The following is a 15,817-nucleotide window of genomic DNA, read 5'->3' as shown; positions in this document are numbered from 1 at the left end:
TCTACAAACCCTCTTATGGCACTTTCAGCCTTAAATTCTTCCTTGACCATCTCCACAGGCTGTTCTGTTATTTCTACTCCTTGACTAAGCCATCTTCATTAGCTACTTACTTCTGTTTCTTCTCTTCTTACTTATTTCAATATCTTCTGCTTCTGACCTCATCATTCAACTGAAACCACATCTCCAAAGTTTCCAGTGGTCTTTTTTTAAAAACTCTTACCTTCCATCTTAGAATCAGTACTGTATATTGGTTCTAAGGCAGAAGAATGGGAAGGGTTAGGCAATGAGGGTTAAGTGGCTTGTCCAGGGTCACACAGCTAAGAAGTATCTAAGACCAGATTTGAACACAGAACCTCCTGTCTCTAGGCCTGTCTCTCAATCCACTGAGCCACCCAGATCCCCCCACCAGTGGTCTTTTAATTGCCAAATTTAATGATCTTCTTTTCAGTCTTTTTCCTTCTTGACTTCTCTACAGCTTTTTACTCTGCTAACCATCTTCCCCTTCTGTTTATTTTCTCCTCTCAGAGATTTAATGACACTGTCTCTCCTGGTTCTTCTTTTGTCCCTTCCTCAGTCTACTTTGCTATATCTTTATCCATGTTATGCCTTTTAACTGAAGGTGTCCTCCTAAATCTTTTTCTTGGCTCCTCTTCAATTCTCCCTCTTTTGTTTGGTGAGATCATCAATTCCCAGGGTTTCATTTTTCCTCTGTGTAGATGATTCTCAAATCTGTATGTTGAGTGTTAGTCTCTTTCTTGACTTACAGTCTCACATTACCCTTTTGAATATCTCAAACTCAATAGTTCCAAAGAAAACTCTTTCCTCCCTAATCCACCCCTAGCATCCTCCCAATGACCCAGGCTTGTAACTCTCCACACATCCAGTTTGTTATCAGACGTCATTCTGCCTTTATATATTTTGCATTTTTCCCTTCACTTGATTCACGTAGGCACTTATTCATTTTCTCCCGAATTTTAACTATTGTAATAGACTTTTGTTTGGTTTCCCTGACTTGTCCTCCACTACAGTCCATCCTTTACTCAGCTGCAAAGTGGATTTCCTAATGCATAGTTACCTGTAGAATTAAATATAAAGTTGTTCATTTGATATTTTTATGTCCTTAGGGACTTGTCTCTTCCAATCTTTCTAATTTTCAAATACCTTACTATCCTCTCAACACTATAATTCTGCTACTTTGTCCCACTCTTGGTTCCTCTAGTTGGTACTCCATCTCCCCTCTTTGTCTTTGCCTTTCCCTTGCATAGAAAGCTCTACCTTTTATGACTTCCAGTTTCTTTTAAGTCTCAGTTCAAACCTCACTTTCTTCAGGAAGCATTTTTTAGTTCTCCCTTTCCATCATTCCTGCCCTGACCCTTCTAGTGCCTTTCCTCTCATGTTACTTCCAACTATTTTGAATACATTGTATATGTACAAAGTTATTTATATTTTGCCTCCTCCATTAGATAGGAGTTCCTTAGAGGCAGAGACTGTTTTTTTCTTTTCTTTGTATTCCCAAGACTTGTTGCAGTGGCTTGCTTAATACTCCTTGCTAACTGACATTCATAAGGGGCAGAACTGGAAGTTGAAGTTAAGTTCTCCTATTTCAAATCCAATTATTTTTCTACTGTAGTCTTTTCAAATAGTTTGCTTAATTGAGAACATGTTATTATTTTCTAAGAAAATAAATTAATTCTCAGAATAAATCTGTACAACTTAGAAAACCAGTTCCTAAAACTTTTACCTGAAGTAAATATTTGAAATGAATACAAAATTTGGATCTCAGAACATGAAAAATTAACATTTTAAATATGCTCTTCAAATTAATTCTTTGATAATCCTTAGAGGTCAGTGAGCAACTTTAGTAATCATTTCTTTTTCTTAAGAGTTTTTTTATGAGCTTTCTTGGTCTGATGCTGGGCATTAGAATTTCTATCAAACCTTTAGAATGACAGTCTTTCTTCCAAATGAACTATTTTAAAATTTAGCTTACCTAAATAGGCCATCTTCTCAGTACCTGATGTATCCTGAAAACTAAAGAGAGCAAGAAGATAGCTTTTCTTCTTCCTTATTCCTATAACTTTCCATTGTGAAGGAAATGGAAGTATTGACTACTGTCTTCATCTTTTCTGAATTAGTTATTTTATGATCCCTTTTTATTCTAGGGAAGTTAAATTACTGACCTTTGCTTCTACTGAAGCTATCTGGGCACATTTGCTGACTTATTTTCAAAATGGCTTTTCTACTTACAGAAAGATGTCCTCCATTATTTCTTATAAGCAGAAGTATTAAATTTATTTTGAGTTATAAAACAGTGAACATTTTTTTCATAGTAATAGCTATTCATAGAATATTAGAGTTGCAAAAGGACCTTAGTGATCATTTAGTCTACCTCTTTACCAAAAATAAATCTTTTCTAATATTCTAGAGCAGTGCTCAATCTGAATTAGTTACAGAATGTTTTCACTTATTACTCTCCCCAAAGACAAATAATTCCATATTTTCATACAGCTCTGGTTACTTGTTGGTGACCTTAAAAATATACACATCTATTTTCCTGAGACTTCTATCAAGATGAGTCTAGGTTTTCCTTTTGTTAACCACACACAACTGTCTTATCATTCTTACCTGTGATACTTCAAATTTTTGAATATAGTTAATCTGGACTGCATATTAAAACACAAAAACATCACATTGCTGAAAAAGGTCTGGAGAGTCAAAACTCTAGTTTTTCCAGTAGCAATGTATGTGTGTGACATTTGGACTATAAGGAAATCTAACCACCACAGAATTGATATTTTTTAATTATGGTATTGTAGAAGGCTTTTTACAAGAGTCCCTTGGACATCTAGGAAATCAAATCAATGAATATTTAAAGAAATTCAAATTATTCACTGGAAGGTAAAATACTGAGCTTGAAGGTTAAATACTTTGGCCACATAATTTGAAGCCAAGATTGATTGGAAAGGACCCTAATATTGGGGAATATTGAAGGCTCAAGAAGAAGGAGACAGTAGAGATTGAGATGGATAGATAGTACCATGGAAACAATGAACATGAAATAAAAAAATCTTTGAGAGACAGTGGAGGATAGTAGAACCTAGCTTGGATTAGGGAGTTGGATATAGCTGAATGACTGAGCAGGGACTATGCTCAGAGAACCACAGAATTTCACAGGTATGATGGATATCTACAGCTATCTATAATTCTATCTATTACTTAAAAGAAAATCCCCAAAACAACTTACTTGAGTCCCCCTCTTTTGCTAGAAGACCTCTAATTGATTAGATTTACTAGTATTTTATCTATTTTATTTGTTTTTTTTCAAAGTACCAGCTCCTAGTCTTATTTATTAGTTCAATAGTTCTTTTACTATCATTATTAATTTCTCTTTTAATTTTTAGGATTTCAAATTGAGTTTTTAATTTGTTCTTTTTCTAAATTTTTCATGTTGCAAGCCCAATTCATTGATCTCCTCCCTCTCTATTATGTTGATATAGGCACTCAAGGTTATAAATTTTCACCTTAGTACTGCTTTGTCTGTATCCCATAGATTTTGATATGTTGTCTCCTCATTGTCATTCTTTTCAATGAACTCTTTAATTGTTTTTTATAATTTGTTTTTTTGACCCACCAGTTTTTAAGAATTAGATTATTTAGTTTACAATTGATTTTAAATTTGCCTCTCCTTGGACCTTTTTTAATTATAATTTTTATCACATTATGATCTAAAAAAGTTACATTAATTATTTCTGCTTTTCTGCATTTGTTTGCAATGTTTTTATGCCCTAGTACATGGTTGATCTTTGTATATGTAACACCTGATGCTGAAAAGAATATATACTCCTTTTTATCCCTGTTCAGCTTTCTTTGGCTATTTATTAACTCTAATCTTTTTTTAAAACATTTCATTCACATCCCTTACTTCTTTCTTATTTATGTTTTGGTTTGATTTATCTATTTCTGATAGGGGAAGGTTGAGGTACCCCACTAGTATGGTTTTAATATCTATTTCCTCCTTAACATCCTTTAGTTTCTCCTTTAGAAATCTGGATATTATACCATTTGTTGCATAAATGTTTAGGATTGATATTACTTCATTATTTATAGTACCTTTTATCAAGATGTGATTTCCTTCCTTATCTCTTTTAATCAGATCAACTTTTACTTTAGCTTTGTCTGATATCATAATTGCTACTACTGCTTTTACTTTAGATGTTGCATAATAAATTCTGCTCCAGCCTTTTATCTTTAATCTCTGTGTGTCACTCTGCCTCAAATGTAATTTTTATAAACAACATATAGTAGGATTCTGGTTTTTAATCCACTCTGCTATTCTCTTCCATTTTATGGGTGAGTTTATCTCATTTACATTCAGAGTTTTGATTAATAACTGTGTATTGCTCTCCATCTTATTTCCCCCTTTAGATCTTCTTTATTCCCTTTCACTCCATTCTTCCTCACCAATGTTTTGCTTTTTATCCCTCCCATCTCCCCCTCCCTCCAAATGCCTCCCCTTTCCCTTGTCTTATTTCCCTTTCTCTTCTCTGTAGGGTAAGATGGAATTCTATCTATACTTGTTTTTCCCTCTCTGAGACAGTTATGACAAGAGTAAAGTTTAAGCACTGCCTGTCACCACTCTTATCCTCCCCTCCCCATAATGACTTTTCATACCTCTTTATGATATATAATTTACTCCATTCTATCTCTCCCTTCCCTTTTCTCTCAATGCAATGTCTTTTTCACTCCTTGATTTTCTTTTACATATCATATTATATACGTACATATAATATCATGCATACATATAGTTTCATATCATATTTACATACACATCATATCATCATATACATCACATCATCATAATCAGCTTACTCCTCCCTCTTTCTAAGTAGATTCCTTCTATTTGCTCTACTACTAATTTTTGAGAATCATAAATATCTTCTTTCCATGTAGAAATACAAACAATTTGACCTTAATGAGTCCTTTAAATTTTCTCTTTCTTATTTATTTTTTTAGGCTTTTCTTGGGTCTCATGTTTGAACTTCAGATTTTTTGTTGAGGTTTGGCTTACTCTGCAGGAATGTGAAGACCTCCAATTGAGAGAAACTTTCTACTTACATAGAAAATCTATCCTATTTCTTAATACCTCTAATTGTTGATCTAAATGCCTAGGTTCAAATATAGCCTTAGACACTTAGTGACTGTGTGACCTTGGGCAACTTAGTTAACCTCAGTCTGCCTCAGTTTCCACATCTATAAAGTATGGATAATAATAGCATGTGGTTTCTTTTCTTTCACCATTGTGGTTGCATTCTTGTGGATGAGTCCAATTTTGCCACCCAGAAGTGTATTTATATTCTGATCAAAGCAATAAAATGATCAGGCTCCTCATTCTGAATGGTATGCTTCTATTAATAATGCTTAAGATCACAATAGCATTTTTAGCAGCAGTGTTATACTCTTGATGCATAGTACCATATTTACTAAAACCTATAGTTTTTTTTTTTTACATGTCAGGTCTCTTTTAAACTTAGCTGTAAGTTAATTTTTTGAATCTAAGTGAAAGAGTTTGAATTTATTAATATTATTTTAATTTTTTTATACCATTTCTTTGTTTGAGATTACTGAGAGTTCCTTCTCCCACATTTCACCCCATTCCCATTTCTAATTCATTATATTTATTCTTCTAGTTTCATGTTAACTATAAATTTGATAAATGCTATAGATATGACACTTATTGGTATGGTTATATAGCAGAATGTTATGGAGACAACATTTAAATAATCGATGAAACAAAACAAGACCTGGGGAAAAGATTTATGGCATGCTGTAGTAGATCTTCCTCAGCATCATCAAGGTTGATATCTGCCTATTAATTAAGACTTTTGGGGTGACAGGCATACATTTAGTTTTATATTCACCTAGTAATATACATGTCCAGCTCACATTTCTTCATCTTCTCCATAAGGATACTGTGAGAGGTTTTGTTAGATATCTTCCTACAATACAGACATGTTGTATCTAATAACCTTATCAAACAATAATAATTTTGAGTTATATTTACATAGAAATTTTAAGGTTGACAAAGTGCTTTCTTCACAATAATACTACAAAGTAGATAATTCAAATGATTATTCCCATTTTAAGTGATGGAACTGAAGTTCTGAGAAATTGTGAATTTTTTTATCAAACAACTATGATTAATATGAAAATGTTATGAAAGAATAATGTACTAAGAATGAATTTAGAGTAAGAAGAAAAGCTAAGTATTGCAAAAATGTAATTTTTTAAGCTTTGTTGTGGAAAATAAAAGTCATGAGTGGTGGATTTGGAAGCCAAATTGAAATGGATTAAGAAATGAATAAAAGATGAAATAAGAAAAACAAGAGTAGTACTTGTCTAGGAATTTGGCTGTGAAAGGGATAAAAAAGATACAGGGTAGTTTCTGGAGAGGATCAAGAGGTCAATCAAAATTTTTTTTATGAGGGGAGACCTGAATGTTACTGTCAACAGGGAAGGAATAAATTGATAAAGGAATATTGAATATTAGAGAGAGGGAGAGAGAGTGATTCAAAAAGCACACTCCTGGGAAATCTAGAAGAGAATTCAGTCAGAGGCACGAATATAGAGGAGGTTGTTCTTGGCAAGGAGAAGGGATACCTCTTCATCAAAGACTGGAACAAAGAAAGAAACAGGTCAATGTAGAATGGTTTTGAGATGTGGAAGAAAAGAGAAATGAGAGTTCATGGTAGATAGCTTTGATTTTTTTCATTGCTATACCTAGTAGATCAAAGACTGTGAAAGGGGCTTGAAGAAACTAAAAAAGATTTGGATTGGAAAAACTGAAAGAAGGGAAGCCAATCTTGGAATATTAAAAAAAAAACTTTGGATAAATTTGAGGCTCTGATGAGATTAGATAACATTAATTTGTAGTGGAACTAGTGAAGATGATAGTGTTAGCTTTCTCCAGTGTTACTTAGCTAACAGCATTGGGGTCTGATAAAATTTAACATTCAAGAAAAGCAATTAAAAGGAAATGAACAGAATATCATTGAACTGGCTAAATGTGAGATTAGAGATATATAATTTATTAAATGGATGTAGGTTTTATATTTCAGGCATATGTGCATGTTATTTAAAGTAATTTTCTCTGGGGGCAATCTCTTTTGACCATTAGAAATAAGATAATATATTCATTCTTTAAAAGATGACCCTTAAGCCGAGACAAAAATCAAAATCAAGACTTAAAAATTTCTTATTGCTGACCTTTGTTTTTTTTTTATTGGTCACATTTGTTTCTCAATATGTTCTCTTCCTTTACAAGTCATCTCTTCTAACAATGATAAAAAAAAATGAAAAAAAAGTTTTAGCCATACTAAAGAAAACAATTGTGGTCAACTGTAATACAATATTCCACATCTGTAGTCTTCTACCATTGCATTGAAGGGAGAGAAATACATTTTATCATCTCTTCTTTGAGGTGAACAATGGTTATTTTAAGTAGGCAGCAATGTTTGAGTTTTTTTTGTTGTTGTTTCCCCTTAAATTAGTGTAGTTATTGTTTATGTTATTTCCTGGTTCTGTTTACTTCAGTTTCTCCCAAAATACAGTATTTTTTTTGCATCAAGTCTTTTTTCTATGTAAATTCTCATGCTACTTAACAGTTTTGCAAAGCTTCTGAATTATTTTAAAAATTCATTTATTGTCAATTGTAAAAATATTATTTCTCTTATCAGTCTTTATCTCAGAATCTGTGATTTAAAATTTTTCAGCACCGTCAAAGTGGATTGTTTGAATATTAATTGCAACCCCGTGAAGACTGTGATTGATGATCTTATCCAGAAGTTATTTGATGCTCTTGTTGTTTCTTTGAGAAAGTCCATACAGGGTAAAACCTTTTTTTTTCTTTTGCGTTTTTTAAAGTAGACATAACTGTCTGATCTTTATGAAAATCATGATTTTGAAATATAATGAAAAATCAAGGTTTAACTGCTATAAGTTATGAAGTGTAGTTTATTTAGCAATTATTCAAGATCTAAGAATTAGTTGCTAAACCCAAAAGAGAAAATATCAACATGTAAGCACATAACCTTTTGAATATAAGGCTTATTTTTTGTTACAGTATAGTTTTCAGTATGGCCATGCTGATGTTCCATGGTTCAATTCCTAACTATTACTGAAGATGTTAGTTAAGGCTGACATAACACCAAGGTATAGATACCCCTTACCTTTTGATACCAAAACCTATTTTCAGCATCTATTTGAATTCTTAAAAATTCTCTATTATTTGAAGTTATGCCTTGATTTTTGTTCAATTCAATGAAAGATTCAATAATCATGTCATATTTCCCTTTCAATAATTATTAAACAACCAAAAATATCATCTTTAGAATATTATTTCTTAAATTATTACTCTTTAAAATATTGGTACATGAGAGTATATAACATTTTAAAAGGTTATATATTTCAAATAGATTTATAATTTTCAGAAAGTGAACATGATTAGCTAAATTCAGACTTTTTGAGATACTAGCATTTCTACTATATTTTTTGTCATTCATTCAGCTCATTTACATGAAATTGATTCATTTGTCACTGATGCTATGGAAGTATTAACAGTTATGCCTCAAACTGTGGATGAAATAGGTGATGCAAATCTGCAATATAGCAAGCTACAGGAACGGAAGCCAGAGGTAAATATCTTTCAAGAAGTGTTCCTTTTAAAAATATGAACTCATTTATTGGAGATATCCAGATAAATTATTTTCATTTAACATTTTATGATGACTATAGAAGAAAAGAATAAATAATACTATTTCAATGTCCTTTGTTAGCCTTCAAGGGTTTTACAAAAATGACAACAATTAGTGATCATTTTAGTACTATTACTTGTGTTATACATCTTATTGTTTATAACATTCATACTATATTTCTATTAGTAGATGTCTTCCTGGGTTACAAAGTAATAATATTAGGGATAATTGGAGCATAGCATTCTTGGCTTTCTTTAGTCCACTGTTATGTAGAATTTTAAAACTCAGATCACTGGTATCAGAGAAGCTCTGGGTAGTGCCAGTCTCAATTGAGGATGTTAGCTTCTTTATCCTGGAGAGCTCACTTAGCACAAAAGGACAGTATATGCTGCTTTTAAAGTCTATTTTCTTTCTGTGAAAACCTCTTAATAAGTCAGGATAGTTTTCCAAGGCAGGCATCCTAGGGCACTAGAAAAGGGGCTGTATTTTGGAGTGAAAGTCTTGAGGTTGAATTCAAGTTCTGTCACGAGCCACCTTTCAAACTCAGACAAATCACTTCCCCATCTCTGAATTTCAGTTTGCTTGTCTGTCAAATGAGGGCATTTGGATAGATGGTTTCTAAAATAGTATTATCAGGGATGAAAAAGGATAGACTTATGTTTTATTATCTGTTATTGTTCTGTCTATGAATCTTAGAATGAAATAAGTTCAGATGAGAGATTTTATTATGGTCTGCTTATACCCACAAATGTCATTTGCATAGCATTCTTCTGATTTCATCCCCATATATATATATATTTTTTTTTTCTTATGGGAAATCTCTTGGCATGTGAATTTTGGGAAGGTAACTGACATAAAGTTCTTCAAAGGGTTCATTTTAAGCACTGGCTCAGGTCAGGGTCGAGAATAGTGGCTGTATTAATTTGCCTTGTAGTGCCTGAAAATATTTTTTATTAGCAGGAATTCAGAAGTAAAAAAATTTATATGTATAATAATGGAAGAGTGTCCTGATAACGAACTGCAGGGTACAAAAAGCAGATCCACAGTTAGGTATATAGAATTATTTTCACTTCAAAGAATAATGAATAATGTTTAATTCATTTAAACAAACAAAAGTTATCAATTATGTGTACATGTACCTAACAGAACACATTACCATTTAAATCAATCTGCAAACATTAAATACCTGCAAAGTACCTGATATTGTGCTAGAAAATAGACATGAATGAAATCGTACCTGCCTTTTGGACGAGACAACATAGACATTTATAAGAATAAATAGTAAATTCAAAGAAATTTTTAGAGGGAAGCAAGCAATAGTTACTGGTGGAATTAGAAAGGTCTTAAAAAAGTAATAATTTTCAGCTGACTTTCAGGGAAACTAGAAATTTGGAAAGAAAGTACATTCAATGCAAGGAGGATAAACTGTTATAATGCATAGAGAGAAGAGATAGAGTTTTGTGTGAATGTGAGGAGCAGGAATAATAGCAGTTTAATTGAAGGAGAGTGCTTAAGAGTTTAATTTATATTTAGATATAATATCTCTTAAAATATAAATCAGGGAAGAATGAAGATTTTAAAAATATATGTTGTTTTTCCTCCTTAAAATATCTTGCATTAAAATAATATATATACTTGGTTACTTTGAAACTAACTATAAAGTACTATTTAATAGAATAACTATTATGATTATTATAGCTGGTTAATATTACCATGTATAATCTTTTCAACATTTAGATCTTGCCTTTATTTCAAAAAGCTGAAGATAAAAACAGACTTTTACGAACGGTGGCTGGTGGAGGTTTAGAAACAATTAGTAACCTGAGAGCTAAGTGGGATAAATTTGAATTAATGATGGAAAGTCATCAGCTTATGATTAAAGATCAGGTAAGTTTTGTTAAAGTGAAGTCTGAATTTTTTTCATATAACATGAAAATCTATGGGATTTTAGTTTTTCCTTAATTTCAGTTCATATTATAATTCAACTGTATTGTTACTGTGACTCTGGCTGCCTGACTGCTTAGGGTATCTAAGAAATCTTGAACTTCTTTTTTTGAAGTGTCCATACATTTTAAACCTTTAACATAACATAATTCCTCCACCCCTCTCCAAGAGCAGCTTTCCTATTAGTATTTTCTGTTCTGGACAAGAATTCCTTAACCTCGTTCAGTTGATGAGAGATCCTTATCCATTTATTTTAGTGCCTTCTTATTGGGCCTCCTAATGATGTTGTTCATATGGTCCCCTGACCACATAGAAATTAAAACCTTTATAACTCAGGTCTCTCCTTACACAAGGACATACATAATAACTTCAACAATGATGAAAGCAAGTTATAAATCATGTACATAAATAGAGAGTAATATGACCAAAGCTACAAGGTGGCTGAGTACTGGTGCTACAAGAAGATAATAGCTGGAAAGGAACAGAAAAATAGATTGGCCAGGACCAATGGAACAAAGCCTTTAATTCCTACCCACTGTTTCTTTATAAAATCTTGCTAATCATCTGCAGTCATCTATTGGTTGCTTGCCCATTGTGTGACATTGTTCTCAAAGGTCTACTCTCATTTCCTAGCAGAAAATTATAGAGATGTGCATCATCTAATTGTCTTTGAATAGCTACTCCTTCCTATTAGACTTCTTATCAACTACATGGCTCAAATACTTCCTGGAAAGTATCTACAGACTAGGAATAAAACTATTAATGTTAGTGCAACTCAAGTGAACTTTTTAACTTGAAAATTTTAATAGGAAAAATTTAAATTTTGAAAATTATGACTAAATTATGTTAAATAAAATATGCTACATGTCTTTCCTTTCTTAACCACATCAAAAATGTAGTTACTTAGAAATAAACATTTTTATAATTCTATTCCTTACTACATGTATTCATTTAAATATTTATTGAACATATATATGTGCAAAGCACTAAACTAAATGCTCTTAAATTGTTTTTCACCATTACTGTTCATTGTTAACCTTTGACAAATTTGGATTTCATGGATTTTGTTTTCATTTTGAGTTAGTTTATTCAGTCAGTTATTATAAGAAAAATTCTTTAACACTTAAAAAAAACTTAGACTTCTCTAAAATATATTATTTCTTTACTGGTGCAAATTATATTACCTTCATATTTTAGGATATAATTTTCCATGATTTATTGCCAAAAATATTACTTGGTGTTATACTTTCTAGTGTTGAACCTGCTCACTTAGCTAGGTTCGTTCTCAAAAAACTAATATTTTGGGGATTGGGATCATATACAAAATTTTTCCATCATTGTTGGGATGCTTTTGTTCTGCTAACAATGGAAACTAACAACAAAAATGTTAAATAACTTTGCAGTAGTATTTCTTCAGATTTTAATTAAAAAGCAACAGAAAATCCTCTTAATAGATTGTTTGAAAATAAAATGACAATCTTCTGAAATGCAAAAATGGAGTATATTCATTATAGAGAACTCCTTGTTTAGCAGCAACTCTGTATCAGGGTTTTGCTTTATAAATTCCTTTTAACTGCATTGTTTTTCTAGATTGAGGTGATGAAAGGAAATGTGAAGTCTCGTCTTCAGGTCTACCTTCAAGAACTGGAAAAATTTAAAGCTCGTTGGGATCAGCTGAAACCTAGTGATGACATTATTGAAACTGGCCAGCAGGGAGCTCTTGAGAAAAGTGCAAAGTCAATAAAGGAGAAAAAAGCAGAATTTGATGATCTTGAAAACATAAGGAAAAAACTGGTGTATGTTTTTTTCTTCTTTTAAAACTTACAAGTTTATTTTGAATATTTGAAAATTGGAAAATTCTTTAGTATCCTATGTAAAATTAAGAGATAAAATAATAGGAAAATAATTTCAGAGTATAATGTTTAAGTTTCAGTAATATTGGTAAGATCAATTGAGTTTTTTTTAAATCCTTACCTTCTATCTTAGAATCAATTTTGTGTATTGATTCCAAGACAGAATAGCAGTAAGGGCTAGGTGATGAGGGTTAAGTGACTTGCCCATCATTACACAGCGAGGAAGTATCTGAGGTCAAATTTGAACCCAGGACCTGACATCTTCTGGACTTAGTTTTCAATTTGCTGAGCCACCCAACTGCCCCCTCCATTGAGTTTTGAATTTACAACTGTGGAGTCAGATAAAAGTACAAAATTAAGGTGTTTGAGATTGAATGAAAGTTTCAGTGCCATGTTATTTTGCTTCTTAAATTGCATTCAATCATGTTAAACTTATATTACATGAAGCAGCACTTTAAATTCATAAGGCAGTACTACTGCTCATATCAATTTATAGATTTTCACAAACCTAAATATTTGGTATATTAAATCTATTTCCAAACTTATTAGCAACAAAATTCCTTTTGGTTACTTTTGTACTGAAAAATATTTATAGTAATGAAATTCAAGGCTTTGTTATTGGTGCCTCTATGAAATATTTATTCAGAATTACTATTTTGAACAGTTGTTTTTCTCAGAAAAGCAAGAGTTAATTTATGACCATAGTCTTGATTTTTTATTTAATAGTATGTGTCTGTTTTCTCTAGCGATGACTGCCATCACTTTGGGATAGATGAACCTAACTTTTCTATGGCATATAGTATCTCTAAAGACATCGAGACTTGTGCTCAAGTCTGGTCACTTTATGAAGAATTTCACCAGGGATTTCAGGAAAAGGCAAATGAAGACTGGATTACTTTCAGGTTTGATCTTTTGTAAATGTTTTAAATGTTCCTGCTGGGGTTATCATAAACTTCCTGATGTTAATTAAAATATGCAATTTTTAAAAAATTAGGAGCAAGACCTATATTTTTGAGGAATTCTTGATGACTTGGCATGACAGATTGAGAAAAATTGAAGAACATTCAGTAATGACTGTCAAATTACAATCAGAAGTTGACAAATTTAAGGTAAGACATTTTTTGTAAACTTTTCATTTTTATTTGGGAAAAATTATACTTTTGTTTTTTCTTTGTATTAATAGAGCCCAAATCTTCAGGTCTAAGTTAAATTTGCCTTTTTTTTTTTTAACGTAAGAGTACAAATTTCTCTGGTTCTCAATAGATTATAGAAGGTGAATAATAATGTAATCTTATTTACCTAGTTAGCAATGAAATTAATAACTACAAATAACTGTTAGTATCAGCAAATTTAGTAATAAAATTGCTGAGTATATTGGGCATCATGCTAAGATCATATTCCATAATAAAATGAGTGTTTATATCCTATACTAAAAATTATACTTCAGAGGAAGTTTATCTAATAATTATATAATTAAAGATTATGTGTTTCAATTTGAAGCTTTTAATTTCATGTTTACTAAGAAAGTAATGAAAATTTTGATAACTAATAGCAATAAAAATGCAAAAGAATTACATTTTCCTATGTGTATTTTTTTTTTTTTACAGATGGTAGTTCCTGTTCTGAAATATGTTAGAGGAGAACATCTTTCTCCAGATCATTGGCTTGACCTTTTTCGTCTACTTGGCCTTCCTAGGGGCACTAGTTTAGAGAAACTATTATTTGGAGATCTTCTCAGAGTCTCTGAAACAATTGTGGCCAAAGCATCAGAACTTAAAGTAAGGATACATTTTAAAATATTCAGTGACTATGTTTTACTATCCATGCATGTCTATAGATGCTCACACAAAATACATACATATATTTGTGTGTCTATGTTTGCTTGTACATACATGCACATATCTGCATGTGTATGTATATGTATAGTTGGAGAGGTAATTGATAAAGTGAATAAAGAACTAACTCTATAATTAGAAAGACTTGGATTCAAATTTTGCTTATGACACCTGCTACTGTGTGAATTTAGAAAAGTCTCTTAACCTCTAAGTGCTCCCAGGCAACTCTTTAAGATGAACATATATGTAAGTGCATTTATATGTACAAACACGTGTGCCTCTATATATACATATATGCATGCATATGTAGATAAGAGAGTGTGAGAGAAAGGAACCTTAGTGGCCAGCCAATCTAATTCTTTCTTTTTACATACGAGAATACCGAAGTTAAGGGACTTCATTTAGTTCTTTCCACTAGACTGTATTACCTCAGATCTGTCTATATCTGAATCTGTATGTATCCATATTGATATATAGATATAGTTCATTAATGGACATAGTTAGTGAACTAAGAGTTTTACATTCTTTATTTTAAAATATTATTATTTTGTCAAGTTGACTTACTTATGACTCAAGTTGACTTAAAAACATTTTAACCTCTGCCAATAATCAACTTGAATCTTGATATAACATAGTTTTTGGGTCCCTGGTGAGAATTATCACATGGCTAAGATTGCCTTAATTAGTAATTTAATCCATTCAATCAACATATATGTATAAAACATGTACTGTGTGCTGGGTGCTAGAGATATAAAATGAGTTTCAAGGAACTTGAATTCTATCAGGAGAGACTACAAATATATACATATTTATAAAATAAAAGGTAAGTTTTTGAGGGAAAGATGCTAACAACTGAAGGATCTGAAGAATTTTCTTAGAGAAGCTGGTGTTTGCTTTGAGCTTGGAAAGAAATGAGAAGTTTAAGATGTGGAAAAGAAGAAGGGAACACATTACTGACTTGAAGTGCAAAGGTACAAAGAAAGAAAATTGCACATTGTTCATGAAGAATCTAAATGAAACTGGTTTTGCTGGATGAAAAGAAGTAAATCATAATGAAAAGGAGATGAGAGCCAGACTTTGAAGGACTTCTCAATGACAAAGAAGTTTGTATTTGACTCTAGAAGAAATACGAAGCCACTGGGGTTTACTGTACAGAGTAATATGCTCAGACCTATGTATTAGGACTGTCTTGGTTTGTGTGAAAGGTGTACTAGAAAGGAAAGGGGATAGAATACCTATTAGATAAGATTCTATATAGTATTATAGCTGATTCAAGTGCATTGTTCTTAAATGTACTTCCAGGCTTTGAAAGATCCATAATTTCAGTAGTATGGTACTCTCTACATTGGTGCAAGTTGTAACCCAGACCCTTTTCATAAGCCAGTGGTGAAAATTCCATGCTCGACTATCCTCTTAGAGATAAGCTTTTTGATTT

At 31.8% G+C, this 15,817-nt stretch overlaps 1 protein-coding gene across 2 annotated transcripts in view; it reads left to right on the top strand.

Annotated features, from left to right (window-relative positions):
• DYNC2H1 (dynein cytoplasmic 2 heavy chain 1) overlaps positions 1-15,817 on the top strand; it is a 453,597-nt gene that overhangs the window by 54,323 nt on the left and 383,457 nt on the right. For both annotated transcript variants that reach the window (XM_056794452.1, XM_016433898.2), the window contains exons 19-25: positions 7,770-7,885; positions 8,563-8,690; positions 10,488-10,637; positions 12,285-12,490; positions 13,294-13,449; positions 13,542-13,656; positions 14,155-14,325. In XM_056794452.1, the coding sequence (XP_056650430.1) occupies positions 7,770-7,885; positions 8,563-8,690; positions 10,488-10,637; positions 12,285-12,490; positions 13,294-13,449; positions 13,542-13,656; positions 14,155-14,325 (1,042 nt within the window). The remainder of the gene's footprint in view (positions 1-7,769; positions 7,886-8,562; positions 8,691-10,487; positions 10,638-12,284; positions 12,491-13,293; positions 13,450-13,541; positions 13,657-14,154; positions 14,326-15,817) is intronic.

The sequence above is a fragment of the Monodelphis domestica genome, chromosome 4, assembly GCF_027887165.1.
Source record: "Monodelphis domestica isolate mMonDom1 chromosome 4, mMonDom1.pri, whole genome shotgun sequence".
Lineage (NCBI taxonomy): Eukaryota > Metazoa > Chordata > Mammalia > Didelphimorphia > Didelphidae > Monodelphis > Monodelphis domestica.
Note: the sequence above shows the minus strand (reverse complement) of the source record. Positions and strands in the feature narration are given on the sequence as shown.